This window comes from Arachis ipaensis, chromosome B04 (assembly GCF_000816755.2).
Source record: "Arachis ipaensis cultivar K30076 chromosome B04, Araip1.1, whole genome shotgun sequence".
NCBI lineage: Eukaryota > Viridiplantae > Streptophyta > Magnoliopsida > Fabales > Fabaceae > Arachis > Arachis ipaensis.
In genome coordinates, this window is record NC_029788.2 from 40,743,570 (window position 1) to 40,770,400 (window position 26,831).

General features: G+C 38.8%; 4 protein-coding genes across 8 annotated transcripts; 2 read left to right on the forward strand and 2 right to left on the reverse strand.

Moving 5' to 3' along the window:
* On the forward strand, window positions 266-2,898 carry LOC110271035 (probable leucine-rich repeat receptor-like protein kinase At5g49770). Of its 5 annotated transcripts, none has more exons than XR_002361025.1 (7): window positions 266-522; window positions 1,094-1,165; window positions 1,430-1,498; window positions 1,771-1,846; window positions 1,940-2,011; window positions 2,110-2,443; window positions 2,539-2,898. XR_002361025.1 is itself a non-coding variant. In XM_021121126.1 (6 exons), the coding sequence occupies exons 1-6, from the start codon at window positions 500-502 to the stop codon at window positions 2,198-2,200; spliced, it is 393 nt and encodes a 130-aa protein (XP_020976785.1). In that variant the 5' UTR covers window positions 269-499; the 3' UTR covers window positions 2,201-2,898. The 5 variants fall into 5 exon arrangements, 1 of the variants encoding a protein (XP_020976785.1); XR_002361026.1 differs by having other exon boundaries at window positions 268-522; window positions 1,803-1,846; XM_021121126.1 differs by having other exon boundaries at window positions 269-522; window positions 1,950-2,011; window positions 2,110-2,898.
* On the forward strand, window positions 3,550-4,551 carry LOC110271492. Its single transcript, XM_021122433.1, has 2 exons — window positions 3,550-4,342; window positions 4,493-4,551. The coding sequence occupies exons 1-2, from the start codon at window positions 3,550-3,552 to the stop codon at window positions 4,549-4,551; spliced, it is 852 nt and encodes a 283-aa protein (XP_020978092.1).
* On the reverse strand, window positions 15,415-16,029 carry LOC107636406. The gene has a single exon (XM_016339919.1). The coding sequence runs from the start codon at window positions 16,027-16,029 to the stop codon at window positions 15,415-15,417; it is 615 nt and encodes a 204-aa protein (XP_016195405.1).
* On the reverse strand, window positions 19,475-19,975 carry LOC107636404. Its single transcript, XM_016339918.1, has one exon. The coding sequence runs from the start codon at window positions 19,973-19,975 to the stop codon at window positions 19,475-19,477; it is 501 nt and encodes a 166-aa protein (XP_016195404.1).

The window sequence follows — 26,831 nt, forward strand, 5'->3', positions numbered from 1 at the left end:
AAAGGTTAATTTTATTTATATATAGATAGATTGTTAATATTCTAAATTTTCATAAATAAAAATGATATTTTTTCATCTTTTACGAGTATAAAGATAGTTTTATTTATTTATAAATAAATTTATCAATATTCTGAACTTTCTTAAATAAAATTTTGATAGTTTATTCCTGCAACATATTTTTTTTCTATTGCATTTATAGATGAACAGGTTGAGAAATTATATAGTAATGTTAGCTATAATTGATCTATTAAGTTAGTAAAAAAAAATTAATGAATATAATAGTCATTGAATAAAGTTTGAATACAAAGAACTATATGCAAGTAGATACTAATCATGATAATCTAAGTTTAGAGGCACATTTTGTAATTGAAGGTCCTTAAATTCGAACAATTTTGGTGGAAAAATTCCGTCTTCAATTGGGAATCTAGCAAACCTGAATTGGCTTGATTTAACAAAAAATGAATTTGAAGGAGCAATCCCAATATCCCCTAGTCTTGACATGCTCCTGAAAGCACAGCACTTGTAAGTTGTTGTAACTTGTAACTCACTTCTCTTTCTTTTTTATTTTTATACTATAAAAATTTTGGATAAAGGAGAATTTTGGAGCAACCGTTGATGAGTTGTCCCCATGGAACCTTAAGGTAACAGATTCAAGCCTTGACGAGGGGCCGTGTGAGGCAGCAAAACTGGTGGTTGATGGTTGGTGGTGAGGGGTGAAGTTGCCGTATTCAAAAAAGGAGAAAGAAGTGAGAAGGGGTAAAATGATAATTTAAAAAAAAATAGTGAATGAGTAGGTTTGTTTGACCGCGGCTTAATAATTAGTTATTGGCTCCCTAGCGGACTTGATCTTAAAATTTTGATTCATTTTTATATCAGTGTAATCGAATATAATATTGTATCAGGTTTTCAAATGATGAAATGGAGGGAATTATATTTGTCATAACAATACTAATCAAACAAAACCAAACTTCCTAACTAGAGAAACAAAATCACAATACAGCATCTGTTTGTTGTCTTGGCATTCAAAGTGGCAAGTTTTAACAGCATACCTATTGATCAAACTGAATGAATTTCTCCATGTTTTCACTCCCAGGATTCTTGATAACAATCGGCTAACCGGTGAGATTCCGGACACAATTGGAATTGTTCAGAATCTAACTTTGATGTGAGTGATTATATACATCAAATCCTCAAACAAATTCATTTAATTTGGCATAATTTGCTCATATTTTTTGTCTTGTGGATACAGACGCTTTGAAAAAAAAAAACAATACATTAAGAGGATTTTGAAAACAATACATTAAGAGGATTAGTGCCTCAGAGCCTCAACAACCTTACCAATATTGCAGAGCTGCAAGCACTATAGTTTTTGGTATCTCTCTTGGAAATTCAATATTTCCATGACAAGAATTTATTTTATGCTTTTCAGGATATTTTGCAACAATAAGCTGGAAGGTCCCCTGCCAAATATTACTGGAATGAGCTCCCTGAAATACTTGTAAGTAGACAAGCATTTGATTTTAGATAACTGCATTATTATTAATCACGATAGTTTAGGTAAGTTAGTTTTAGTTTTAGGTGTGTAATATTTTATATGTACCCAAATTGATTCTTAACATACCAACATTGAGTTGGTCGAGTGGTGAGCAACTCTGTTCCCATCTCAAAAATCTTTGAGTTAGAGTCCTAGGAACGGAGAAAACTCGTGTTGGGATGAATTGAATGTTTCTTGTAATACAATGGTGAAATTCTCTAAAATCTATGTTGAAGGGATTTGAGCAATAATGCCTTTGTTAGCACAGATTTTTTCACAATGGCTTTTGACTATGAAGAATTTAACAACATTGTAAGTCTTTCTTTTTGTTACTTATTTCACTCTTCTGTATCAATGTGCTTTTTTCAACACTTCAATGCAGTTTTTGTCTCTCTTTTATGGCAGACGGATGCAGGAGGCGAACCTTTCTGGACAAATACCTGCTGATTTCTTTAGCCTTCCCTCTTTGCAGCATATGTGAGTTTCACTCTCAGAAATAATAAAAAAAAAACTATCATTATCACTTCTATAATCAATATATTATACTAATGCTGTTACTTTTGCTTTGTTGATAGGGTGCTAAGTGAGAATCATCTTAATAGAACACTGAATCTTGTCCCCAACTATAGCAAAAAGTTGCAACTTATTGATTTGCACTCGAATTGAATTGTTTTCCATTGACTAGCGTAGAGGAATCATCATTCATCAACACTTGTTATGTTTTGGACTTAACTTATTTTCTCTATTTCTTTGTCATGATCAAGAGCCTAAGCAGTTGAGTAACTCATCAAACACTGCAATGTTGATTGGTGCGGCTGTTGGTGGTTCTTTTGTCCTTGTGTTATTACTACTTGCAGGTGTTTCAGAAGCTAAGGGCAGAAAGAGCGATTTCTCGAAACAATCCTCTTGGTAGTTTTTAATGACAAATGTCTTTTATGTTTTCTTATTCGTGTCTTAACAATCCAACAGACTACATGTATTCATGAGCAGTTGTGTCTGTGTAGATGAGTTAAAGGCAGCAAGGCAGTTCTCTTTTAAAGAACTTAAGTAATACACTAACAACTTTTCACGAGCTCAAAAGGAATCGAAGCAGGGCAGGTTAGAATTCAAAAAGCCGAGATTGAACTCCTTTCAAGGGTTCACCACAAGAATCTGGTAAGCCTAGTTGGATTCTGCTTTGAAGAAGGGGAGCAGCTGCTGGTTTATGATGGAGATGAAAATGCATTCAGTTATGATGGCAAGTTGAAATTGATTGTATAACAAATTCTGTTAGAAATTAGTGTTGCTAAGTCAGCTTATCATTATCTTAATTGGTTAATTGCTTTAAATTAAATTAGGAATTAGGGATAAGTTAGTAATATAAATAGTAGGCAATCTGTAACTTATTTCACTTAATTTTTTTTCTGAATCAATATACAGAAACTATTCTCTTCTTCCCCAATTCTTCTCCCAAAATCTCGATCAAGAACTCGGTTTTCTCATGGTGCAGTGAGCGCGGAAGATTGAAATTGAAGAAAGGGTGTCGTTGATGCAATTGGAACTGTGGCTTGGTCACAATGGCAAACAACCCTAGTTCAGACCCTGAGATGAATCAAACTCTAGATTCAGAGTTTTCTCCAGCGAAACTTCAAAGCTTAGCACGGGTTTTGAGCAAACTCTCAAATATGCAACTATCAAGCGCAAAATCAAGTGCTAATTTCTTATCAGATCCATCCAGTGTTTATTACTTGCATCCAGGTGAGAATCCGGGAATCTCTATTGTTACTGTTACTTTGAATACTCAGAACTATAATTCCTGGTCTAGAACTATGAGGTTAGCCTTGAAATCAAAGAACAAACTAGGATTCATTGATGGAACTATACAAAAACCGAATAAGGATAGTCCAACTTTTATAGCTTGGGATAAATGCAACACATATGTTGTAGCCTGGATTAATTTGTCATTGAGTACTGAAATTGCATAGAGTGTAGCTTGGAATGAGATTGTTGTAGATCTGTGGGTTGATTTAAAGCACATGTATTATCATGGAGATTTGTTTAAGATTGCTGAGTTAGAAGAAGAATTATACACAATGAAACAGGGAGATTTAACCATTACAGGATACTACACGAAGATGAAGGCAGTTTGGGAAGAAATTGAAAGCTTCCAGCCAGTTCCTAAATGCAAGGATTGCAATAAAGAGTGTGATTGTGGTCTTCAAACAATGAGGAATTACAGAAGAGAGAATTATGCAGTAAGATTTTTGAGAGGCTTGAATGAGCAATATGGGACTGTGAAATCCCAAATAATGCTTATGAGACCTCTTCCTACTATCAATGAAGTGTTCTCTTTGCTTACTCAACAAGAGAGGCAGCTTCATGGTCCAGATCAGGAGGTTAGAAATTTTGCTGCAGTGGCCAATTCAGTGCACAATTTTAACAACTATGTTCCTAGAGGAAGAGGCCGAGGAAGACGAGCAGGGAGAACTGGAAGAGGTGGTGGAAGGAGCTCATCTACGACATGTTCATATTGTCATATGGTAGGGCACCTTGTGGATACCTGTTACCACAAACATGGGTTCCCACCCCACTTCCAAAGGCAAAAATTATCACGAGAAGTGAACAATGCAGCTGTGACAAATCAGATAGCCACTGAAGTTGAAGGAAATAGTGATTGTACAGAGAAAGAAGAGAAGGAGAGTGATGTTCAATCTTTGTCTAATCAGAATTTGAGAAACGCACTTCTTACCTTTCTTCAACAGGAGTGTACACAGCCCTGTCAAGGAGCAAATATGAGAGAAACCTGCCACACCAATGCAAAAAAGAGAGGTATAATCTTAGAGACTTATACACTTTGCATGAGCTCCCATATTGCACATTTATTGTCAGTAAAAACTTTTTTTTCAAACTCTTGGGTGCTAGACACAGGTGCCACAGATCATGTGTTACACTCAATGCATTTTTTTTTACTACTTTTAGGCATATTAGGCCAATTCTGGTCAAGTTACCAAATGGGACACAAACAACAGCACGAATAAGTGGAACTGTGGTATTTTCAAACACATTTTATCTCAATGATGCGCTGTATATACCAAGTTTCAACTTTAATTTAATTTCCATATCCAAAATTACAAAAAGCTTGCATTGTCAATGTGTTTTTACTGATCAATATTGTGAGATACAGAGCCAGAATTCCTTGAAGATGATTGGCACAGCTAGAGCAAAAAGAGGGCTGTACATGATGCATTCACCATCTCAATTAGGCATTCCAACATTAGAGACAGCAGATACGAAGCATTTAGGACATCCATTGCATACAGCAAATTCAGAAAATTGCAGCAAAAGTATAGCACTTAGCTTGAATACTAGGTTTGCAGATACAATTGCACAAAATCAATATTTTTCAAATTTTTTAAATAATGATTTGTGGCATTATAGGCTAGGCCATGTACCACAAAGCAAATTAGAAATAATAAAACAAATTTATCCTTCTATACAGTGCAATAAAATTGATTTTGATATACCTTGTGACTCTTGTCATTTTGCAAAGCAAAAGCGTTCGCCATTTTCTCTTAGTGAATCAAGAAGCCAAAATAATTTTGATCTTTTGCATATGAATATTTGGGGTCCTATAGCATCAGTTTCTTTACGAGGTTTTAAATATTTTTTAATAATTGTGGATGATAAAACAAGATTTGTTTGGGTTTATTTCATGAAGTTAAAGTCAGAGGCAAGCACTTTGATACAAAATTTTATAACCTATGTTAAAACTCAGTTTCAAACCCAAGTTAAGACCATTCGCTCGGATAATGGTCCTGAGTTTAAAATCACTTTTTACAATTTATATGGCATCATTCATCAAACTTCTTGTGCTGAAACGCCCCAACAAAATGGTATTGTTGAGAGAAAATATCAACACATATTAAATATTGCAAGGGCATTGTTTTTTCAATCTGGTTTACCAAAGTGTTTTTGGAATTATGCCATTAGTCAAGCTGTACATTTAATAAATAGATTACCAAGTCCAGTTTTGAAAAATCAAACCCCCTTTGCAGTTTTATTTAACAAAAATACTGACATAAATCATATTAAAATTTTTGGTTGTTTGGCTTATGCATCCACCATTTCACAAGGGAGAAAAAAATTTGACCCAAAGGCACGAAAAAGTGTATTCCTTGGTTATCAAACCGGCACTAAAGGGTATGTTCTATTTGATCTTTACACTAGGGAAACATATTTGTCTAGAAATGTAGAATTTTATGAGCATTGTTTTCCATATAAATCCACTCAAACAATTCCTCAAGAAAGTCAAGCTGATTTTGCTCCCAAGCATAACATTACTTATCATTTTGATGACATTGATCCTTTTGTTGATAATTCATTGAATTTGCAATATCCTTCATACCCATTACATTTCTCTACATCTTGTCCGCTACAATTGCATGATTTAAGTTCTCAACATATACATCATGAGCCCACAAATGCATCTCATAGTACACCAGTTTCACATCATCATGCATTTCAACCTAATTCATCCCATCACATTCAGCCTAGAAGATCCACCCGCATTAGAAAGCCACCTAATTACCTACAAGACTATCATTGCATGTTGGTTGACACAGGTTGCTCTAATGTCCAATCATGTTCAAGAAAATATGGACTATCTCAAATGGTGGATTATGGGCGGCTCTCCCCCATCTATAGAGCTTTTTCCCTTGCTATAACTACTACAGTTCAGCCGAAGACTTATGAACAAGATGTTCTGCACGAGTGTTGGAGAAATGCAATTAGTGCGGAGTTACTCGCTCTTGAGAAGAACAAAACTTGGACAATTACTTCTTTACCTCCGGGAAAGCGTGCCATTGGTTGCAAGTGGGTCTTCAAGGTTAAATTCAATCCCGATGGAAGTGTTGAAAGGCATAAAGCTTGACTTGTGGCTCGAAGTTTTAGTCAACAAGCTGGCTATGATTACTTTGATACATTTAGTCCGGTTGTAAAGCTCACTACATTGAGACTTCTACTCACTTTGGCAGCAGCAAAAGGATGGAAATTATACCAGCTGGATGTGAATACCGCCTTTTTGCATGGCGAGTTACAAGAAGAAGTATACATGCTTCCTCCACAAGGCCTTGTTGTTCCCAATAGTGCAGTTTGTCGGCTTGACAAGTCTTTGTATGGTCTCAAACAGGCTAGTCGGCAGTGGAATTTGCGTCTCAGTGGCTTTCTTCAGCAGCATGGCTTCATCAAATCAAGCCATGATCATTCTTTCTTCACCAAACACACTAATAATGGCCTGACTGTAATTCTTGTATATGTGGATGGTTTAGTTTTATCTGGAGACAATATGATTGAAATTGAGACTATCAAGAAAGCATTGGATGCTGAGTTTAGTATCAAAGACTTGGGAAAGCTAAAATTTTTTCTTGGTATGGAAGTGGCACGTAGTTCCCGAGGCATTGCCTTATATCAACGTAAGTACACACTTGACTTACTTGAGGAGTATGGGATGTTAGAGGCAAAACCAGCCAGTGTTCTTATGCTTTATAATGGTAAAATTTCTAAAGAGAATGGCATGAAACTTGAGGACCTAACATGTTTTCGGAGGTTACTTGGAAGGTTACTATATTTGACTAATACACGGCCAGATATTGCATTTGCTGTGGGAAAGCTTAGCCAATTTCTTGATTGTGCTACTGATGAACACTACAAGGCTGCTCCATATATCCTTCGTTACATCAAGCAAGCTCCTGCGAAAGGGTTGTTTTTCTCATGCCAAAATACTCTTCGCCTCTCTGGTTTTGTTGATTCGGATTGGGCAACCTGTGCTGATTCTAGGAAATCAGTGACAGGTTATTATTTTTTCTTGGGATCTTCTCTCATTTCTTGGAAGAGTAAGAAGCAAACGACTGTGGCTTGTTCTTCTTCAGAAGCAGAGTATCGAGCCATGGCTCAAGCAACAAAAGAGGGTCAATGGTTATTGTATTTGCTGCATGATTACCAACTTCCTCATCTGCAACCTATTAATCTCTATTGTGATAATCAATCAGCCATGTACATTGCTGCCAATCCAGTGTTTCATGAGCGCATCAAACATATTGAAGTGGATTGTCACATTGTAAGAGAAAAGGCACAAGCTGGCATATTGAAGTTGCTACCCATTAACTCAGCTAATCAAACAGCTAATCTTCTCACCAAAGCTTTGGCACCCGATCCTTTTCAAGCACTCACTTCCAAGTTGGGCATGCTGGATTTGCATACCCCACTTGAGGGAGGATCTGAACAGATTTTAAATGTAGCTATAAGTTTAAGGGAGGATGATGAAGATGATAATGTTTTCAACTCTGAACAGGTTTCAAGTACTTCCAACTTGAGGGAGGATGATGGAGATGAAAATGTATTCAGTTATGATGGCAAGTTGAAATTGATTGTATAATAAATTCTGTTAGAAATTAGTGTTGCTAAGTCAGCGTATCATTATCTTAATTGGTTAATTGCTTTAAATTACATTAGGAATTAGGGATAAGTTAGTAATATAAATAGTAGGAAATCTGTAACTTATTTCACTTAATTTTTTTTTTCTGAATCAATATACAGAAACTATTCTCTTTCTCTTCTTCTCTTCTCAAACTATTCTCTCTCTCTCTTCTTCTTCCCAATTCTTCTCCTAAAATCTCGATCAAGAACTCGGTTTTCTCAGTTTATGAGTTTGTTCCAAATGAAACCTTGAAGGATACTATCACAGGTACTCTTACACATCAAGCTTGACACTTACTTCAGATATTAGTTTAGATCATGTTTTGTAATTTTATAACATGCATGTGATGTGATCTATGCAGGGAAATCAGGCATTAGATTTGGGTGGCATAGAAGGATAAATGTAGCCCTTGGAGCTGCAAGGGTTTAGCTTATCTTCACGAACATGCCGATCCTCCAATTATACACAGGAACATCAAATCAAACAACATTTTGCTGGATGACTAATGCAAAAGTTGTTGATTTTGAAGTACTGATAACCGGAAGAAAGCCGAAAGAACAAGGAAAATACATTGTAAAAGTGGTGAGGAATTCAATTGACAAGATCGAGATGGCTCGACGCTGAATGGTTTCGAGAAGTTTGTTGATCTTGCAATGATGTGTCTTGAAGAATCAGGATTATAAAAAAAAAACAAATAAAAAAAAAAAAAAAAAAATAATTAGCATGAGCCTAGATAAGTCTTCTAAGATCCAAGGTAAGAGAAAAGTAGAACTTTTGGATAAAGAGTTTGTTAATGTAAACGTGATCAACATTTTAAGTGTATATATATTTCTATAATTTATGAATGGAAAAGTCTAGAGGCTAGCAATTTTTGTGTTTTTTGGCCAGTACTTAACCATCAAAATAAAAGTGAATGATCTCCCACCATTAGATGTAATCTCACACCATTAAAAATACTATTGATGGTCAATTGATGGTTATAAAATACCAAAATTGCTAGCCCCCTAGCATTCCTCATTATGAAATTATATTGTTGTTAAGAACGTACACAAGTACAAACTGTTATTATGCTATGATTTTTTATTGGGTTATGTTCAATGATTTTTTTGAACAACATGAACAACGGGCTTTAAAATTGGTCCAATTCGAGTAAAACATACTATACTCCAAATTATTCACCTAAATCTTAATATTAGAATAACCAATCGTATACATAGTGAATTGAATATTCGATATATCTATTATTTACATTGTTTAATATTTTTATTGTTATACTTTTTCTTTTTATTAAATAAATAAAATAAATATAATATATACCTACAGATATGAGAGTATCTATACGTTTATATATGTGTAAATATAGTTTTCATTGACAATCACTAGACAATTAAAAAAAGATATTTGTAGTACAGTTTGAATCGATTTAAAAAATAAAATCGATTTAAGTTGTATCTATTTAGATTGTATTGATTTGATTTGATTTTTTAAACAATTGTAAGTTATATTATATAGATTTGAATTTATTTTTTAATCTAATTAGATTTAAATTATTGTAATTTGAATTAGATTGATTTATTTGATTCTAAAAAAAGATTTAACAATTTAAAACTTTGGAATTAAAAAAAGATAATAATAAAGTAGTTTTAACGTGATTTTAAATTTAGGACGTCAAATTTAACTAATAATATTCCAAAAAAAAAGTTATCATAATTTACAAGGCTTGTTCATGAAAATCTCAATAAGCTAAACATAAAAATATCATGCTTGGATACAAATTTTAATAAAGGTTTGCTTCAGTTACAAGTCACTGAATAACTAAATAATGTTTATACAACAGCAATTGGCCTTGATATCTATGTTGGAAAAGCTATGCTAAGAAATTGTTTTCAGAAAATTATTGTAAATAAAAGTATCAATTAATAATAAAAATAGTATTATATTATATATAATATAATATGAATGAATCAATTTGAAATTAAATATGAAAGCTAATATAATCTAATTCATTATTCATGCCATTTGTTAATAATATGATAAGATCAATCCAATTTAAATTTTTGCAAACATACAAGTTACCTATTATAAAAGCACACACATTAATTAAGATATCATTAATTTAAAAATATTTAGACTAATTTAATCTTAAGAGTTTTCTTATCTTATCTTTCGCCCTATATTAAATGTTCAGTACACATATATAGTTTATGATCATTGGTCAAGGGTATGATTGTATGAACGATAAATAGAAAAAAAAAATTAAAACATATCTATATATTGAAAAAGTTAATCCTAAAGTGATTTGTCTGTAATTGTTTTCCAGACGTTTGTCCCGTTGTTTAATAAAAAATTAAGGAAATAAATTAAAAATATTGTTGAAAAAAAGTTAAGTTTGGCACCAAATATTATAATAAAAAAATGTAAAATAGCACCTCATACAAAAATAAATAAACTAAACATACTTTTAAATTTAAAAAGATATATTCCCTTAAAAGTAGTTATAATTAATCAGACTATTAACATTATAAATACCGGTGATAAATCATATAAACATCAATAGAAAATTTTCATAGTGTCTTCTCTTTTTCTTCTTGAAAGCTTCCCTTCCCAGTTGTTACACAATTGGCTGCCAGGAGATAGGTATTCGGGTCGCGATTTGGGCGCGGGGTCCGCTTAGTCGGTTGATCGGGTTGGGTTGGATAATGACCCAGCCGGGTCGGACTAGAACAGTGACTCCCAACGCGCCAGCTGCGGCCGTGAGCGCCGTTGTTGGCGCGTTATGCTCTCCTTCACGTGTAGTCGCCTAGTCGGGCTGCTGCTTGGTTGTGGTGCGGGCGTGCCCCCTATGCGCGAGTGAGGCTCGTCGCCTTGAGGGAACATCCCACGTCTCCTCGATTTCTGCGCCGAGCATTTAATGCCCTTGATGATTGATTTAAACCCCGCATGAAAAGTCTATTATACCCTTATCTTTCGCACTTCTTTAGGCGTCAGTTTCCTTTTGGTTTCCCTTTACTTTCGCTTCCACTTCTCTACTATCATCACATCTTTTTTGTTTTCTCCCATCTCTTCCCAAGTTCCTTGTTGTGAATCCCTGCTTCGTCCAAATCTCCCCTAGTTTTTCAGCCTCCTTCAATCATTACTATTATTCTGGTAAGTTCCTTTTTCCCTCTTATAATCTGGATAGCCTTGTTCTGTTGTTATGCTGCTTGCTCTTCCATTTCGATTCTGCATGCGCATTGTTCATTGGACTGAGTGCTTGAATAGTTTCAGTACATAGGCATTAGGGGGTAACCATTCCAGGCTTTTGATGTTTGGGCTTCATTTTTGAACATAGATTTAGGCTTTGCTTAACTGTAGGTATTGGGTAGGCAAACTGTAGTCTCTGGTGTTAGCGCCGGTCTCCCGACCTCCTAGACTAACTTTGAGTGGTGCCCCCACTGTAGGTATGGTCCAGCGTCCTATCATGAGGGTTCCCGCTGCGAGAGCGTAGCCGTTCGATCGATATGCCTGGGTGACTTCGGATGTGAAGGAAATCCCCAACCAAATGACCCTAGAGGAACTTGACGAGTTCCGACAAGCCGAGTATCTCTGTGGAGGGGGCGACAAGGAAGCCAATTACCAGGTTTTCGTCCCTGCCACTAACGAACGGATATTCCAACTAAACCTATACTCTCCCCGGGTCCCCGATTGGATATAGATTTATAAGGCGATGTTCACCCACCTTGGGGTTCGCATCCCCTTCTCCCCTTTTCAAATGGCGTTGCTTAACCGTTGCGATGTGGCGCCGTCTCAGTTGCATCCGAACACCTGGGCTTCTATCTGCTGTTTCGAGATGGTCTGTGAGTACTTAGAGCTGCCGACATCTATTGAGGTATTTTTATTCCTTTTTACCTTGACAAACCCTTCTAAAGAGGAGAAGGCCAAAAAAGGCTTCTTGTCTTTCTGGTCAGCCCAAGGTCGGAGGATCTTTGGCCTATTTGAGGATCCGTATCATGGTTTCAAGGATAAGTACTTTAAGGTTCGCCCGGCTGAATGTCAGCACCCCTTTTGGTTGACGTTGGAGGGAGAACATCGCATCCCGACCTACTGGAGTTTCGGGGCGGGAGCTAACTCCTTTACTAAGGTGATGTACAAAGGGTTGTCTCCCAAGAACAAGAGGATCGCCGACGTGTTGTTACCCATTTTCGGAAAGAATCATGTTAATCCCCATCTCCTCATGGGTGATCGGGATATGGCTAGGAGTTATATATGTGAGTAGTCGTTTAGTGGTGCACTCGTGTTTGCTATTACCCTTGTTTATTTAACCGGTTTAACGACTAACTAGTTTTCACGTTTTGTTTCAGTATCGATGGCTGGCGAGCAAGTTGGACTTGGTGATTTGTTTAATACATTTCTTGCTGATGATAGTGATGATGACTCTGCCACTCCCAACGACGAGGTGCCTCCTAATGATGCCGTCGAGGCTGAGGCTCAGTCCCAACCCACCCAGGGTAAGGTGATTGGGACCGGTGCTGGTCTGGGTCCCCAACCAGAGATCGAGGTGGAGGATGAAGAGGTGATTGTTGTTGACAACACAAGAAAGAAGAAACCGTCCTCTAGCCCCGAGGGATCCTCACGGTGATGGAGAAGAACTTCGATGCCGGGAACTTCATTGATTCCCAACTGCTCTCCGGCACGGAGGATTTCTTCCATGGTGGGGATCTCTTCTCGCAGTCCAGATGGATGCACCGTACCTTGCTCCGGGGAGCCGCCATAGCAAGAAAAGCAGAAATCGCCTTGGCTGGGGCGCGATCACTGGAGAACAAGCTTGAGTCATCTGTCTAGGCTAATAACAAGTACAAGGTTGAGGTCAAGTCGCTCCAGACACAGCTAGCTGAAGCTGAGGAGAAGATTAAGACCTCCGATGCTGCCGTTGCGCATCTTACTGAGCGGGAGCTTTCCTTGGAGGGTCAGCTCAATGCTGCTCAAGGTCGGGTGAAGGAGCTTGAAGAACGAAACTCTCGCACGATCTAGAATTTTCACAAATAAATTCCCGTTGTAAGTATAGCTTCTAGACCGACAAGAATTCCTTTCTTACAAAAGTTTGGTTGTCACAAGTAACAAAACCCCTTTGAAATTGATAACCGAAGTATTTAAACCTCGGGTCGTCTTCTCAAGGAATTGCAGGGAGGTATGATTTATTATTGGTTATGGAAAAAGATATGTTTTTGGGGTTTTTTTTTTAATGTATAAGATAAAAAGCAAGAATAATAAATGGAAAAAGGAATAAACTACTAACTAGAAAAGCTCTTGGCAAGGTATGAGAACTGGAAGTCCTATCCTAGTTATCCTTATCAATTGTGATGAGAATTGGATTTTGCTCCTACTCTAACTACAAAGGTAAGTCAGGTGGATAAATCAATATGAATCCTCAAGTCCTAGTCTTTCCCTTGGAAAGACTAGAGTTAGTGGAATCCAAATTAATCAGCAAAGAATTCCAATTTTCAGTCAACACCTCGAGTTTGATAACTCAAGCATCACCAATCACTTAACCAAAGCCAAAAGAAAAAATTCTAAATTATTTATATTATAAATAAAAGAAACAAATCATAGATCTGAAAATACCTCAAATTATATTAAATAGAATATTCAAATCTAACATTGAAAAGTTCATAAATTAAATTGGAAAAATAAATAAAAGGAACATTGAACCTGGAACTCAGAAGAAATTGTAAGTTGAAATAATAAGAAATCCTAATTCCTTTAAGAGGAATCCTAATCCTAAATCCTAAGAGAGAGGAGAGAGCCTCTCTCTCTCTCTCTAAAACTACATCTAAATTATGAAAAGTGAAATATCCGTCGTCTCCCTTCATTCCTCCACTTTGCAGCCTTTAATCTGTGTTTTCTGGGCTTGAAACTGGGTCGGAAATAGCCCAGAAATCGCTGATTGTGAAATCTGCCACGCTGATTTTCGTCATTGCGACGCGTCCACGTGGAGCACGCATTCACGTCGCCTAGCTGTATGGACACTATGGCAAATTATATATCAAATCGAAGCCCGGACGTTAGCTTTCCAACGCAACTGGAACCGCAACATTTGGATCTCCGTAGCTCAAGTTATGGTTGTTTTAGTGCGAGAGGGTCAGGCTAACAGCTTTGCAGTTCCTTCAACTTCTTGTATTCCTTCCACTTTTGCATGCTTCCTTTCCATCCTCTAAGCTATTCCTGCCCTGTAATCTCTGAAAACACTTAACACACATATCAAGGCATTGAATGGTAATAAGAGAAGATTAAACATATCAAAATTAAGACCAAAGAAGCATGTTTTCAATCATAGCACAAAATCAGGAAGGAAAACGTAAACTCATGCAAATCATATGAATAAGTGTATGAAAGATTGATAAAATCCACTCAATTGAGTACAAGATAAACCATAAAATAGTGGTTTATCAGAACTCGAGAAGGAGCGTGATGAGGCTCTTTCATCGGCAACCGCAGCCAAGATCGAAGCAGCTGATCTGAAGAAGAAGTACAAGGAGACCGTAAAGCAAGGTAAGAATGTCATCTTGATGACTGAGGAGGTCATCAAGGCTCAGGTGAAGCTGCTAGCTCCCGACATCGACACCTCTGCTGTTAGGGTTCTCAAGACCATCAAGGATGGCAAGCTAGTTAATATTCCGAAGAAATGATGTAATCTCACTTGTATTTTGTTTGGATCTTGTAATTTGTACATCTTTGAACACTTTAGTAGTTTTGGCGAACTTGTTCATCGTTTTGTCGGTATGCAACAAAACTGTTTGTTCGCCGCTTTATTAGTAATTAACTTGTTTGATGTTTTCTTATTGTTTTATTGGTAATTAGCTATTCGTTTATACTTGTTTACCGTTCCGTTGGTAATTAACGAAGTCAGGTCATGGATTTTACCATTTTAGTGTCCGTTTATTGTGGCGTTTACTACTTCAGTGGTTCCCGGGGTGATCAGTCCTGGTATACCGTGTTGTTAAGGCGCCTGTTACTTCTACTTGGCAAAGTGACTTGATTAATTTGAATAAATATGAAACAATTAACGTCAAAAAAGGAGACGATGAATTCCAACTAAACAATTAATGGAAAATAATCCAAACATAAAGTAATACGGGTCTTACTAAACCGGTTAGTCCGGCACTAGGAATAGAACCTTCTTAGGTTGCTCGCGTTCCAGGTTCTCAAAACCTCTCTGCCGTCCAAACGTTCCAATTTGTAAGCGCCGTTTTCGAGCACTTCCTTTACCCTATACGGGCCTTCCCAATTTGCCGACAACTTTCCTTCCCCTGGAGTCGGGAGTCCGACATCGTTGCGTCGTAAGACCAGGTCGCTTTGCTCAAACTTTCTCTTGAGTACTTTGGCGTTATAACGCAGGGCTATCCTTTGTTTCAATGCCGTCTCCGACAAGTGGGCCATCTCTCTAGCTTCATCCACCAAGTCCTTTTCTACGGCTTCTTCTACTCCTCGCAAAAGTAGTCGTGGGCTTGGTTTCCCGATCTCCACGGGTATTATCGCATCCACCCCATAGGTGAGCCGGAAGGGCGTCTCCTCGGTAGATGACTGCTGTGTTGTGCGATAGGACCAGAGGACCGAGGCTAACCAATGCTCCCTTTTTTTGGTCAAGTCGCTTCTTGAGGCCTTGTAGGATGACCTTGTTCGCAGCTTCGACTTGGCCGTTGGTTTGGGGGTGCTCAACAGACGAGAGTTTCTGCCTTATGCCCAAGCCGGTGAGAAACTCTCCGAATTTCTTGTTGGAAAACTGTGTCCCATTGTCCGAGATGACGACCTCCGGGACCCCAAATTTGGCTATTACTTGTCTCCACATGAACTTCTGACAATTAGCCGAGGATATGCTGGACAGCGGCTCGGTCTCTACCCACTTGGTATAATAGTCGATCGCGACAATTAGGTACTTGACCTGTCCGGTCTGACCGGGAAAGGCCCTAACAGATCGACTTTCCATTGTGAGAATGGTCGAGGGGCCATCAGTAGGCTTAGTTCGGCTGCTGTCTCTTTGTGGAAGTTGGTGTTCTCCTGGCATCTTCTGCACTTCTTCACAAACTCTTTAGAATTTGCCGTCATTGAGGGCTAGTAATAGCTGGCCCTGGCGACCTTCTGCGCTAAGGCCTTCCCCCGATGTGGTGGCCACAACATCCCTCATGGACCTCCCTTAACACGTAGTTCGTTTGGTCGGGGCGCAGACACTTCAATAGGGGTTGGTTGAGCCCTTTCTTAAACAGTTGGCCTTGTATTATCGTATACTTGGCCGCTTCTCTTCTTAGGCCTTTACCGCTTCTCAATGATTGGGTCCACCCAGGAGGGAGGGTCGGTTTCCCGTGTTATATGTAGGGTCACCGTTGGTTCTTTCACTAAACCTTGAATCAGAGACTGGTTATCTGTTCCTGGCTTTGTACTCGCCAGTTTTGATAGGAGGTCTGCCCGGGTGTTCCTCACTCTCGGAACGTGCTGCACCGTGACCTCGTCGAACTCCTCGCTCAACTTTTTGACCCTCTCCAAATATTTCTGCAATAGTGAATCTCTGGCTTGGTAAGTTCCATTAATCTGTGAAGTCACGACCTGAGAGTCGCTATACTCTTTTACTCTGGTGGCCCCGACCTCTCTTGCCAGGACTAGGCCGCCAAGAAGGGCCTCGTATTCCGCTTGACTGTTGGACACCAGGAATTCAAACTTGACCGATTGCTCATATACGACTCCAGTTGGACTTTCCAGGATGATCCCCGCTCCCCCGAATGTTTGGTTGGAGGTTCCGTCCACATGGAGCTTCCACCGTGTGCTCAGCGTCTTGGGAGGGCTTCCCGTTACTTCTACCAGGAACTCAGCCATGGCTTGGGCCTTGATCGCATGTCTGGGTTCGTACTGCAAGTCATATTTAGACAGTTCGATTGCCCAGGTCATCATCCTGGCCGCCAAATCGGGTTTCTGGAGTACTTGGCGGATTGCCTAGTCCGTCCTAACGATTATCTGGTATCCTTGGAAGTACTGTCACAGCCTACGGGAGTAGGTCAGGAGTGCATATGCTAGCTTCTCTAGCTTACTGTACCTCAGCTCCGCCCCTTGTAACACCTTACTTACAAAATAGATTAGTTGCTGGATCTTTCCTTCTTCTCGCACTAGGACTGTTGCCAAAGCCTCATCAGTTATTGCTAAGTACAGGTACAACGCCTCTCCATTCTTAGGTTTTCCAAGGACAGGCGGTGCCGAGATTATATCCTTGAAGTGCTTGAAGGCTTCTTCACACGCCGGGGTCCATTCGAATACTATCCCCTTTTTCATCAAGTTGAAGAATGGCAGAGCTTTGGCGGCCAATGCGCCGAGGAAGCGGGATAGTGCGGTGAGCCTTCCCACCCATCTCTAGATGTCTTTTATGCATCCTGGGCTCTTCATTTGTAAGATTGCTTCGCATTTCTCCGGGTTAGCCTCTACTTCTCTTTCGGTTATCATAAACCCCAAGAATTTTCCGGCTTCCATGGAAAATGCGCACTTGAGCGGGTTAAGCCTCATGCCGTGCCGCTAAAGAGACGCGAACACGTTCTCTAGATCACCGATGAGGTCCTCAGCCTTGATGGTCTTTACCAGAATGTCGTCTACATACACTTCCACCGTCTTGCCGATAAGATCGCTGAATATCTTGTTCATTAGCCTTTGGTACATAGCTTCTGCGTTCTTCAGTCCAAATGGCATCACTTTATAGCAGTACGTTCCCCCTGGCGTTATGAATGCCATCTTTTCTTCATCTGGCCGGTGCATCGGTATCTGGTTGTAGCCAGAGTATGTGTCCATGAAACTCAGATACCGGTATCCCGCAGCCGCGTCAACAAGAGCATCAATATTAGGGAGGGGAAAGAATCCTTGGGGCAGGTCTTGTTGAGGTCAGAATAGTCCATGCACATTTTCCATTTCCCGTTGGGCTTCTTAACTAGGACTACATTCGAAAGCCAAGTCGAGTAGTCTAGTTCCCGGATGAACCCCGCCTCTAGCAGGCTGGCCGTTTGCATGGCCACCTCGCCAGCTCTTTCCTGGGACATTTTTCTCCTCTTTTACGCCACTGGCATAGCCTTCGCCTTCACAGCTAGGTGGTGCGACATGATCTGGGGGTCAATCCCCAGCATGTCGGCTGGTGTCTAGGCGAATAAGTCGCCGTTTTCCCGGATCATCTCCACCAATGGTTCTTTTAGGTCATGAGGGAGGTTCCTGTTCATGAAGGTGAACTTTTCTTCCGAGTCGCCGACCCTAAATTTCTTGAGGACTCCTTCGGGTTTTGGCCTGGGTTTGTCGTCGACTCGTGCGTCTAGGTCGGCCAAGAAGACTCTGGATGCTTCTTTGGACTTCTTTCTTAGGGAGAAACTGGCGTTGTCGCAAGCGACCACCGTTTCCAAATCTCCCTTGACAGATCCAATTGACCCATTATCAGAAACAAACTTTATCACCAGTAGCTTAGTACAAATTACTGCTCCGAACTCATTGATGGTTTTCCTACCCAAGATGATGTTGTAGGCCATGGAGTCCCTTAAAACAACGAACTTCGCCATTACCGACCTTTTCTCTCGGCCTCCCCCTATTGAGATCGGTAGGGAGACTATCCCATCAGGCTTAATAAAGTTGTCACCCAAGCCAACCACACCGTGCTGGTGGGTCCTTAGGTCGGAGTCCCGGAGACCCAGAGCATCGAAAATGTTTCGAAACAGGATGTTCGAATCGGCCCCGGTGTCCACGAGGATTCGCCTGACCAGACCAGACCCCACTCTTGCTATGATCACCATGGGAGGGTTCTCCGTTAAGTCGTCAAACAATTGGTCTTCTGGACCGAATGCTATTGGCTGAAATCTTCTGGGGGGGAGGTGCGGGGTTGGATGATAATACCGCCAGGGCTTTGGCGTCCTTCCTGCATGCCGACTTTGACCTAGGAGCCATGTCTCTCCTGACCACAACGTTCACGATCGTAAGGCCGCGTTCATTGTCCTCCTTAGGTTCTTGCCTCTGTCTCACGGTGCGGTTCTTGTCGTCGCCAGATCAATCGCGATCCCGCCTCCGGGGCTCTCTTATGAGGTGCGAGAATTCAGCCAACTTGCCTTCCTAGATCGCCTGCTCCAGAGCATCTTTCAGGTCGAAACAATCTTGGGTCTTGAGGCCGTAGTCCTTGTGGTAGTCGCAATAGAAGTTTTTTCCCTCCCGTCCTATCCTTGAGTTGTCGGGGCTTTGACAGGATGCCTTTGTCGGCGATCTGCTGATAAACTTCAACAATTAGGGCTGCCAGGGGGGTGTACTTGGTAAACTTCCCTACCCGAGGGGAACGGCTTGAAGGTTTTAGCTAGAGCTCCGTCCTTGGAGTGCTCCCTAAGCCTTTCCCTGTTACCGAACTGTCGAGCATGGTTGTAGGTTGGCTGCCGCTTGTTGCCTGCCACGACCTGACTAACCTCTTCATCATTGATATATTCTCTAGCCACGTTTTGGATTTCTTGTATTGTCTACACGAGCTTGGTGGTAAGGTGTTTCCTAAAATCCTCGTTCAGCAACCCATTCGTCAAGCACAAGCTGGCTACCGAGTCGGTTAGGCCGTCAATCTCCAAGCACTCGTCATTGAACCTATCTAGGTACCTCCTGGTCGGTTCGCCGCTTCTTTGTGTCACCCCGAACAAGTTGATCGGGTGCTTCGCTTTAGCAATATGTATGGTAAACTGAGCCAGGAAGGCGCGGGTGATGTCCACGAAGTTCGTCACGGAGCCTTGGGGGAGGGCCTTGAACCAATGTATTGCCGGGCCCGCTAAGGTGACGGAGAAGGCGCGACATCTCACTTCATCGCCCACCCCTTCTAAGTTCATCATGGCCTCGAAGGCCATTAGATGCTCTTGGGGGTCTTGGATCCCATCGTACCTCATGTCCGTTGGCTTATCGAAGTGCTTCAGTAGCCGGACCTTGAGGATAGAATGATGGAAATGGGTTGCCCCGATGATTGTGGGACGTCGCATTCTCCTTGGTTTTTCTCTACTGCCTTCTCGGTTCCCCTCTGCGGTTTGTCCCGTCAGAGGCCGGGTGTAAATCAGGGGGTCTCGCCTTCTTCTTGGCACCTCCCCGCTCTCCCCTTGACTTTTTGATTCTGATCGGGGGCTCGGTGTGCATCTGGAACAACTTCTGCGGGGACTTCTCCGTCTCCTTTGAGGAGATCGGGAGCGATCTCGTCTAGGATCTGGTTGGTGGGGCTCCTGGCTTGCCAGCTCGCGTTCCAAGTTCTGCACCCTGTGTCACAGCTCCTGCATTATTCTGGCGCTGTCGCTGCCTGTTCCTCCAAAGGGGCGCCTCTCCTGAGAGCGCGAGGGTAGCTCGGGTCGTCGCGGGGGGGACCTTGTACATTCGCGGGAGGAAGCCACAGATGCCACCCTACCAGTTCGGGGAGGAGGGGATCTTGTACGTTCGCGGGAGGAAGCCACAGAGGCTACCCTACCACTTCGGGGTGCCATTTCTATCCCGCGTGGTTCGGCTCCGTCATCTGCCTCCGCAGAACCCAACAGAAAGTCCATTTAGGCCGGTTCCCACAGACGGCGCCAATTTTCGGGACTTCCCATGCTGAACGGGTCGGAGATGCTCCTTAGATGAGAAGGTGAGAATCGGCCGGAATCTGAGTCTGGTGGGCGGGACGTGCGGACATACGACCTCCCGAGTCGTCTATCATGTGAAGGGGGGAGCCACCTGCAATAGCACTCCGATGCTCTAGTCAAGAATGACACAGATGGTAGTGAGAGTAAGGGTGGTAGTGACGTACCTTGAGGGAGGGATAGGACCCTCCCCATATATACCCTGTCAGTAGGGTGGGTCCCATAGAGAAGGTCCCTTTCCTAGAAGCTTCCTTTCCCACCTGTCACACAGCTGGCTGTCAGGAGGTAGGTATCCGGGTCGCGATCCGGGCGCGGGGGTTCGCTTAGTCGGTTGATCGGGTCGGGTTGTATGATGACTGATGCGGGCAGAAATTAGCGAATTAAAAATTGTTAAAATATATACGTTGCAAGTATAGTTCTTAATTCGCCAGAAATCCGCCTATCAATTTAGAAAGGTGCCACAGAAAATTGAAATTAAAATACTGGGAGTATGAATCCCAGGTCGTCTCCCAACGAGTTGCAGAAAAGTGTGCTATTTTATTAATCAGAGGTTTTCGAAAAGGTTTGAATTGAGTAAGCAGGAAATTAAATTGGAGAATTTGAATAATGTAAATAAAGGCCTTGATTGGGAGTTGATTAGTTGGAATCCCTATTATTGTTGGAATACTCTCAAGATTAATTGACAATTAAAAGTTGTCCTATTTAGTTATCCTTTACTAGGTAAGGAAAAGTCAAACAAGTTGGAATGCTACGTCTGTTCACAAGTTGCAATCCACTTAATTAAAAGAGATTGGTGTTAGTGACTAGAAGGAAATCTAACCATAAACCCAATTACAATTTTTCTTTCAAGTCTTCCAACTCAGGGGTTCCTTTCAATCAATTCCCCATCAAGTTAAGGAACTACTCGCTCATTGTGAATGTAAAATTCATAGCATATGAAAAGGAATTAAAGAAAGACATTGTGAATAAAAATCAAAATAGTCAATAAAAATAAAAGTGATCCTTGTATTAAATAATCCTAAAAATATTCCAATGGTAAAATTAAACAAAGCAAAGGACATGGAAGAGTAAAGCCAAGTAAAGAAAACGAACTAGAATGACGAAGTCTTGATGAGGTAATAACTCTTCTCAGTATTCCAATGCCAAAAAGTAAGAGAAAATTAAATCCTAAGAACTATGAATGTATGGAGAGAAAAACCTAGAGGAGGAGTAAACTAGATTTAAAACTAAAAACTGTGTAGAATGAATGTTCTCTTTGGTTTCTGCATGTTCTCTAGCTCTAGTCTGCTGTTCTGGGCCGAAAACTGGGTCAAAATAGCGTCCAAAATTGCCCCCAGTGAATTCTGCAGATTATGCAGATCGCGCATGTCACGTGATTGCGTCATCCATGCGGACGCGTCATTCGCGTTTTTCCATGCCACGCGTTCGCGTCGTCCACGCCTCCGTGTCGCTTGTGCTTTTCCATCCCGTGCGGTCGCGTGAGCCATGCGGCCGCGTCACTGCGCTTTCTCCTCTTCCGCGCGGTCGCTTGAGCCATGCAGCCGCGTCACTTCTCGCTGGTTGTCTCCTTAATTTCTTGTGTTTCTTTCATTTTTGCTAGCTTCCTTTCCAATTTCCAACTCGTTCATGACCTATAAAGCCTGAAACGCTTAACACACAGATCACGGCATCGAATAGAATAAAGGAGAATTAAAATGCATAATTAAAAGTCTCTAGGAAGTAGTTTTCAATCATGTAATAATTTCAGGAAGGAAATATAAATGCATGCTATTTTAATGAATAAGTGGGTAAGGATCATGATAAAACCACACAATTAAACACAATATAAACCATAAAATAGTGGTTTATCAATGACCCAGCCGGGCCGGACCAGAACACATTATATTCTCATGCACACATCAAATTACTGGTTTTTTCAACAATGCTGAAATGTACCATTCATTCTTTTGAACCCCATCATGATGAAGCTTCCTTCCAACATGCCATCTAAGTCTGTTGAACTTAAACCCAACTCTATAAAATATCGGTAAATAAGTTTCATTAACCTGTGATCCAAAGCAGAAGAAATGTTCAAGCTAGAAGATTCCCCCTGGACTCAACACCCTATACACATCATATAGCGGAAACTCAAACAGTCTCTGGCATCCAATTCCCTATGAATTCCATGGAATAAACAATACTAAATGTGTTCTCAAAGAATGGATGCAATATGTGTACAAAGGGTGAATCATGTGTTATTATAATAGTATACTTAAATAATATTTTAGGGTTATTATATTAATATTAGTATACTTAAATACTTATATTATATTATATTATACATATGACACTTTTTAATTTAGATATGGAAGAAAAATTGATGTGGACGGAGTTATGGAGTGTATGAATACTTTACACAGATGTGGTGTCTGTATCGAAGAAATCGGACGGTCCGATTTAAGGGTAGGTAATCGGACGGTCCGATTTATGTAGCACAAATCAGACCATCCAATTTGCGTCCTTCCAGTCATGTGTCGTGCATGCATTGAGCCCCAGCAACGGTGCCTATTATACCAATATACCCCTTCCCGAAGCCCCCACTCTCTCCCTCCAAAGTCCTTTTCTTGAATCCACTCAGCCACCATTTTCCCTCCTCTTCTTCTTCTTCAATTAAAAAAAAAAATTTACAATGCCAAAAAAATAAAAATATAAAAATGTTGATCGTCTTGAATTTTATATTATCAATTATCTCTGTCATTCTGATTATGTAATTTTTTTTTAATTTTTTTATCTTACAAAATTATTATTATTGTTAAAAATTTAAGAATATATATTTAAATGATATATGTTACCGAATTATTATTATTAGTAAAAAATAATTGAAAAGTAGTGTATTATTTGGGCTATGAATGAGTCATATGCTTAGTTAAAAAAAAAAGTCCTAATCCATATTAAAAGTGAAGAAATTAAAAGGACAGCAACAAGAAGCCAACAAATTACTTCTTCCATTCTTTCCTCTTTTTTCAATTAGAAAATAAAACATCACTCCATATTTTCATTATTATTACAACTTAAAAGATAGCAGGTAGTCTTTGGTCTTCCATTATCATCTCTCATTCTTCTTTCTTTTGTAAGTTATTTTTTTATTTGTTTTTTTGAATAATTTATATATTTATTTATTTATCTAGTTTATAATCTTATAATAATAATTTAGGTTTTTGAAAAAAAATTGAAGATGATAATCATGTAATTATAATATTATTCTTGTATTGTTTTTAATTTTTTTCTCATTATTAATTGTTTGTGACATTGATATTATTGATTTGCAAAAAATAAAATAAATTGAGTTTAGTTAAGTTGCATAATTTTTATTTTATTATCTATGTAAATTCTCAATTGTAGGTATTTAGTTGAATCATGAGTAAAATGAAAACAATAGACATTTTTTTTTTAAAAAAAGAATAGCCAGAAGAGTGAAAATATTTCTAATGTTGTTACATCAACACCAATCTCTTCAATACTTGAGGTATCAAACATGAGTACTTTAGTTCCTCAACAAGATAGTCCAAAGTCAAAGCGCCCACAATTTAATCCTGAACAAATGGAAGTATGTCATTTGGTAAGAGATCCAGGAATTCGACCAATAATTTGGAAGTTTCATCCAAGTAAAAGAGATGAAATTCGTTGAGCTTATCTTAAAACTGGACCAAATCAACCAATACTTGATAATTATCCTTTCTCGAGCGATACAAGTCATCGTCGTCTTTTTCAAACTTCTTGGTTTGAATTATACCCTTCATGGTTAGAGTATTCTATTGAAGATGATGTTGTATATTGTTTACCATGCTACCTATTTGCTATGAAATCTTCAATCAACACAAGTTCAAATGTTTTCATTGAAAATGACTTCAGAAATTGAAAGAAGGTAAATAGTAAAAAAGATTGTCTTTTTTGAATCGCATTAGCAAAGATCCCAATTCGTCCCATCATAGGGCAACAAAATCATGTGATGATTTGATGAAGCAATCATAATATGTTGATACACTTATGAAACGACAAACATCAGAGGAAATTAAAAATAATCGACGTAGACTTGGAGCATCTATTGATTATATTAGATGGTTGACTTTTCAAGGTTGTACTTATAGAGGCCATGATAAAAGCTCGAGTTCAGATAATCGAGGTAACTTTATTGAATTGTTAAAGTTTTTGGGTTCTTACAATAGTAGTGTTTAGAAGCTTGTTTTGGAAAATGCTCCTAGATTTGTTAAATATACTTCAAGTGATGTTCAGAAAAAATTCTACATGATCTTGCTACAATGGTGAGAAACTTAGTTAGAAAGGATATTGGAGATGCTAAATTTTGTATTATCATTGACGAAAATCGTGATGAATCTAAAAAAGAGCAAATGGCTATTGTTTTGAGACTTGTTGATGTGGATGGTTTTGTTCGTGAATGCTTCTTTGATTTTGTACATGTTACTGATACTAGTGCATTGACTTTGAAAAAAGAGTTGTTGTCTGTGCTTTCTATTTATAATCTCCAAATTGAAAACATTCGAGATCAAGGGTATGATGGTGCTAGCAATATGAGAGGGAAATGGAATGGTTTACAAGTTTTATTTCTCAATGATTACCGACAAGCATATTGTGTCCATTGTTTTGCTCATAGATTGCAGTTAGCACTGGTGGCTACTTCAAGGGAAGTACTTCAAATTTATGAGTTTTTTACACAATTGACTGCTATTGTCAATATTGTTGGTGCGTTTTACAAATGACATGATCAAATACAAGAAGCTCAAGAAATTGAAAATGCAAAATTGATTGCCAATGATGAGCTAGAAATAAGTCAAAGTGAAAATCAAATAGGCACTTTACAAAGAACTGGAGATACAAGATAGAGTTCTCACTTTCATTCTATTTTTAGCTTGATAAGAATGTTTGCAGCTACTCATACTGTTCTTAATAACATTATTGATGATGCTACAACTTTTGCTCAAAGAGGTGAGACTTATGGTGTCAACAAAGTGCTATCCTTGTTTGAATTCATTTTTTCGTTACATTTGATGAAGAAAATGATGGGAATTACTAATATTTTGTGTCAAGCATTACAACAAAAATCTCAAGATATTTTGAATGCAATGCATGTTATTTCCACATCAAAACTTCTTCTTCAAAAATTGAGGGATAATGGTTGGTGCAATTTACTTGAGATTGTTAAGAAGTTTTGTTAGAAATATGAAATTGACATCCCTGATATGAGTACACAATACATGGTTGGAAGAGGTTGATCTCATCAACCAAAGATAACAATCGAGCATTATTGTCGAGTAGATGTGTTTTTGGCAGCAATTGACTCTCAAATTCAAGAGTTAAATAGTAGATTCAATGAGGAAACCATGGAGCTTTTGACTTTAAGTACTGCTTTAGACCCTAAAGACAATTTTAAGTTGTTTAATATTCAGAACATATGCAAGTTATTTGAAAAGTTTTATCCTTCAGATTTTTCCGATCATGAAAGGATTCTTTTGAATGCTCAATTGTAACATTATGCATTTGATATACTGAATCATCTAAAAGATGTTGGGATACTTTTTGAGTTATGTAAAATATTGAAAGAAATAGGAAAATCAAGAACTTATCATTTGGTTGATAGACTGATTCGCAATGTCTTAACTCTTTCAATATCTACAGCAATAACAGAAAGAACTTTCTCGACAATGAAAATTATTAAAACAAGGCTTCAGAGTAAATGGCAGACAAATTTCTTGCAGATAATTTAGTCATTTACATTGAAAAAGAAATCACAACTACTTTTAGTACGGATTCAATAATAGATGACTTTGAATTAAGAAAAAAGCGTCGAGCTCAATTGTCTATGTAGGTTACAAATTTTAATTTATTTCAGCTCTAATAATATTATTATTAATTTTTTCATTGCATAAGTTATGTTGTGATTTAGATTATTTACATAAAGCATGATACATTTTTTAAATAATTATGTAGGGAACATCTAAAAAGGAATTAAATAGTATTTGAAGATTCTAAAAACACGTATGTAACAACTTATATTTATAATATTTGAAATTAGTTTTGAGATATTTGTGTTTAAGTATTTTAATATACAATATGTTTAGTTATCTTATAAAAAGTAAATTTTAAGTCTTAGTTGTTATTTTTAATAAAAATTATATATATAGTTATTTTTAATTTTTTTTTGTTAAAATAAAAAATTAAAAAAAATATTAGTATC